Source organism: Penaeus vannamei, unplaced genomic scaffold (genome assembly GCF_042767895.1).
Source record: "Penaeus vannamei isolate JL-2024 unplaced genomic scaffold, ASM4276789v1 unanchor1804, whole genome shotgun sequence".
NCBI classification, from domain to species: Eukaryota; Metazoa; Arthropoda; class Malacostraca; order Decapoda; family Penaeidae; genus Penaeus; species Penaeus vannamei.
The window spans coordinates 1-5,177 of record NW_027214801.1 but is presented as its reverse complement, the minus strand read 5'-3'; the positions used below and the strand labels follow the sequence as shown (position 1 = coordinate 5,177).

General features: G+C 36.4%; 1 protein-coding gene across 1 annotated transcript; it reads left to right on the top strand.

Moving 5' to 3' along the window:
• Window positions 1-304: 304 nt before the first annotated feature.
• On the top strand, window positions 305-4,664 carry Pus10 (Pseudouridine synthase 10; the record flags this gene model as incomplete). The annotated part of the gene is given in 9 exon segments (XM_070120031.1): window positions 305-442; window positions 793-956; window positions 2,129-2,340; window positions 2,507-2,632; window positions 2,766-2,836; window positions 2,838-2,956; window positions 3,595-3,829; window positions 4,011-4,136; window positions 4,575-4,664. Coding segments are annotated over 9 exon segments (1,230 nt in total), but the record flags the coding sequence as incomplete, so codon positions are not given.
• Between the last annotated feature and the right edge of the window lie 513 nt (window positions 4,665-5,177).

Genomic DNA, 5,177 nt, shown 5'->3' with positions numbered 1-5,177 from the left:
AACACACACACACACACACACACACACACACACCACCACACACACACACACACACACACACCACACACACACACACACACACACACACACACACACACAACATACACACACACACACACACACACGAACTCACACACACACACACACATACACACACACACATACACGAGCACATACACATACACACACACACATACGAACACACACACACACACACACACACACACACACACACACACACACACACACACACACACACATGCATATATATATCTCTGCGAAAATTCTTTTTCTTTTTTTTCAGCTGAGTGATGCAATATCATCAAGGGGGAATGATGGGGATGCCTTTGCTCTTGCTTTGTCATTTCCAGTTTGCCTAAGTCTGAGAGTGCACAGAGTGTGGACGCTTCTCTTGCAAGCACTGCCCAAGTTCCCAGACAAGGTAAGTGCACATAGAACATTAGAACTTCTTTATTCATGTTCTTTCTCTAGGTGCATTGCTTTTTCTGTAATATGTATTTGTGTTTCCTTTTGTTTTTTTGCCTTTGGTGTTAGTATCATTTCACTCTTATTTATAAGCATATTGGAGAAAGTGTATATTTGTCATAGGAGTGATATTCAATGATTCATAATTTCTATTTTTATTCTTTATGAAAGAAAAAAAATTTATGTTTAAAATTGAAGTATTAATGATTTTATATTAATCCTATAATTGGCAGAAAATGTTATAGTTATTAGTAGTTTACTTAGGTGTTTTTGACATGTTTTAAAACAACCCATAATTATTTGCAGGGAAGGATAGATCATGTTGGTACAGTAAAAGAAGTTTGGAAGAATTTAGTTGGACCAGAAATTGAAGTTTCTATCAAAAGGAAATTCATCACAAAGAAATATCTTGATTTTATATTGAATGTTAACTCTACTCACAGTAGAGATATGGTTGAATGTGAGATAATGTAAGTATATTTTGAGATTACCTTTGTTAAATGCATCTTTTCTTGATTTTTAAAAGTAATTACAAATTCAAATTATATCCGGTGAAAAGTTAGTTCTAGTTTCAGTACCTGCTAGTTTGTGACAAGAAAAAATTGTTACATAGTAATATGAATATTGTAGATTAAACTATTCTGTTCGGGGTGACATGAGTTTCTTGTCATGAAAAAAAATGGATAAGGGGCTGGTAGCTAATGGGAATGTTTTATCAAGGGAAATTGTTGTCAAAAATCAGGTAGTGGAAACAAATTACTTGGAAAGAGATATAAGGGGCCTTGTAGGATTTTCTCCAGTTGACAAGTGTGGACTGTTGTTACTGTTATTGCAAAGAATGTAAACTACTGTGAGGGATTGTATGAAGTCTGACCTATATAAACAATCTAATATCATCTTGATACAGCATAACAAATGACAAGTATAAACCTCAAAAAATTACAAAATAGGGAAAATGTGGAGAGGGAAGGAGTCTCAGCTGGGCCTACAAACCACTCACCTGGGAACGTTGCCACTCAAGAATGCCTGGATTTTGGTCCACGGGTGCTCCACAATGCACTCAGATCTAACCTTTCTCTCAGGAGGTTGCAAAAATCAGTCTAGCTTGATCAGATTTTGTATTTCATGATGTTTAAAAGAACATTTGGTAATTACTTAGATTAATCACTGTGCTGCACATTCCAGCAGAAGCCATTAAATTTCTTCTGCAAATATTCTAGCAAGATAGAACTTCAATTAATTACATAATGGAGATGCATCATTAAAGAGGCGAAGGTGTTGGTTGCAGTCAGTCACTTGTGTTAAGATAAGAAATGTTTTCCTCATTAACTTTGATTTTTGGCTACATCATATACAATCTCACAATAAAAGAGGTTAAAAAGAAACTTCACTCTTACTTCTGAGGGCTGCACCTCCTCAGTCAGTCCAGTCAGGGCCAGACAAGTGAATGACTGTTATGATTGTAGAACAAGCCTAATTTCAGATACTTATATCACTGAAACAGGATCCTAGTGTTAATTTATAAGAGTCTTGATATTTAGCTTGAGAATGAGAATTGTATGGTTGTTCACTTTTGATGATTTGGAATTTTTGGTCCATTATTTTTTAAATTGTCAAATACTCAATTGATTTGCAATACCAGGGAGAAGTTGTGTACAGCAATGTTCACAGTACGGCGTCAGCAACACAGGAAGTACTCCAATACAGTCTTTACAAAACAGGCCATAGACACGGCTATGAAAAAAGTTAGCGATGAGGAATTTTTGAAAGCTTGTCCAGAGCCTCCATGTGTTCCTGATGAGGCAATTGTCTTCCAGTCTCTTCAGTGCCAACAGACTTCTATATTTATGGCAGGTTAGGTTCTTGGCTATTTTACAATATACAGTCATGGAAGTAGTTGATTCCACTGTTATTTATGAAATTGCAATAATTTCAGTACTTTCAGTGGATTGCTTCACACAAAATTCATGAATAGAGTGTAATGTATGATACCTTTCAGTTGTTTTTATTTTTCTGACAGGGAGGTACAATAAATACAGTCGAGAGTTACCACAGACTCCCTGGTTAGTTGAAGGAGAGCGCAAGATGGAAACAAGTGTACAGGAGCTCATATGTGAATCTTTGCTTGGAGCAGTGAAGGCAGATGGTATGACAGTATGGTTTGTAGAAATCAGCATTTCAAAGCGATACCTGGTTTTGGACAAATGCTTAGGCAATGAACTATCTGGCAGTATACAGTTTTTTGATTAATTATTTGATGTCACATCATATTTGATCAGATGTGAAGTTCTCTTCATCTGGGCGTGAGGATGTGGATGTGCGTTGTCTTGGGCCAGGACGTCCCTTTGTCCGTGGAGTTTATCAACCCATGTCGCACAAAGTTCACCAGGTCTGAGATGAAGGAACTTCAAGCAGCTATTAATAGTAACACCAAGTTGGTTGCTCTTAGAGACCTGCAGGTTGTTGACAGGTATATATATGTTATAATTCTTTCTCTGTCTTTCTCTCTCTCTCTGTGCCTCACATGCCTCAGGTATATATAAATATAAGAACTCACTCTCTCTCACTCACTCAACTCACTCTCTCTCACTCACTCAACTCACTCTCTCTCACTCACTCAACTCACTCTCTCTCACTCACTCAACTCACTCTCTCTCACTCACTCAACTCACCTCTCTCTCACTCACTCAACTCACTCTCTCTCTCACTCACTCAACTCACTCTCTCTCTCACTCACTCAACTCACTCTCTCTCTCACTCACTTACTCACTCAACTCTCTCACTCTCTCACTCACTCACTCACTCACTCTCTCACTCTTTCTTTCTTTCTCTCTTTTTCCTTTTTTTTTTTGGGGGGGGGAGAATAACTGTCCGGAAGAATGCCTGAGTACAAAGGGTGACTAGAGGTAGCCCTCTTATGTATAGATTGACAAAAGAAACAACTTAAGGGTATATTATATAGTATATTATACTTATCGCTGTTTCCAGTATATAGATAAGTCAATTAAATTCCTATATTCCCCATTTATTAACAGATTTATACAAGTAACCAGAACACAAAAGCAGCTTTTTGTTGAAATCAAGGTTTAACATTATTTCACTCTACAGAAAGGACGTAAAAGTTTTGAAGGAAGGTGAAGAGGAGAAAACAAAGGCTTACTGTGCACTTTGTTTAGCTAGAGATGGCTATGACCCCAAGATACTTGACAGGTTATCTGGAATAACGGAATTAACTCTCTATCAAAAGACTCCAATTCGTGTTCTCCATAGACGATGTTTAGCAACAAGGCAGAAGATCATTCACAAAATGCTTGCATCAAGTGTTGATGATTATTTCTTCAAGGTAAATGCCATAACAGTCATAATTTGACATACTGTAAATTTTGTAATGATCATTGAACTTTAAGTTTAAATTGTTTACTAATAATTATATGGCCATTTATTGTAATTATAGAATTGCTTATTTTACAGTTTTTTATGCTTTACCATTTGATTATAGGGTATTTACTTTACTTTACCAACAGCTACATCTTACTACTCAAGCTGGAACATACATAAAAGAATTTGTACATGGAGATTTAGGACGCACAACACCCAGTCTAGGATCATTATTAGGCTTGGAAGTAGATATAATTGCCCTAGATGTGGAGGTAAGCATTATTGCTGAAATTTGTTTACAGTTAGCTCTTATTTCATTGACTTTTTTCAACACCATTACATCCTGCTATGGACTTCAGATATTTATAAATCTCTATTAATATGATATGCAGGCATACAGTTTCTTTAAGGTACAATAATGACTATGACTGTATGAAAAGGAGAAAGATAGCCGCATGTAGGGAGCAACTCCAAAAATGTTTGCTCTCTGGGATTTTGGTTCTTTCATTGGTTCTATTCTAATTATAGTTACATTTAGATACTGTATTACCATTATGAATTATCTAGATGTTTTTACATCTGTTATCTTGTTTTTTTCATTCATTCCTTGTTTTTAGCATCAAAGTTAGCTAATTGAAAATAGAAAGGTAGAGTAGTTGTATTTTAGCTGGAGTAAAAAAAATGTTTCTGATTTTCACTTTCTCTTTCAGAATGTTGCTTTGGATTGGCCTCCAAGATGTGATGATTGATGATTGTACTTTTGTGTAGAACAGCAAATTAAAAGTGTTCCTTAAACAAAATGTGTATATATACATCATATATGATGAAATGAAAAAGGATTTTCTTATTGAATGATAGTAAAATACCTGCAATGGTTTCTTTTCTTCTCATTTGCAACCCTGAAAACCAAATAAATGTTTGACTCAGTGCATTTGCAACAAATGCTTCAACTCCCATTTTTTGTCTCTCTAGTCTCGCAGTCGTTTACATGATTCGGCAAAGCCCTCTGTGGTTTCCAGCATACTTACTTTCCTCCAGTGACTTTCTTGATCAGCCACTTTCATCATCTTGCTCTCCTGTCCCCCTCATTGACCTCCCTTCTCAGGCTACTGCTTTTGATCATAGGTTCTCTCTCAACATCTAACATTATTCACACTTTCTCATTTTTTTCTCTCCAACAATGTAGCTCCTGTGCGCAGAACTCGGTCACTGTTAAGAAGGGACAAGGAACAGTTTGATAGGAGTCTTGCAGAGGAGGTAGAATGCTATTTCTTAATAAATGACCTTCGTCCTGCATACCAAGCCCTGAGAAA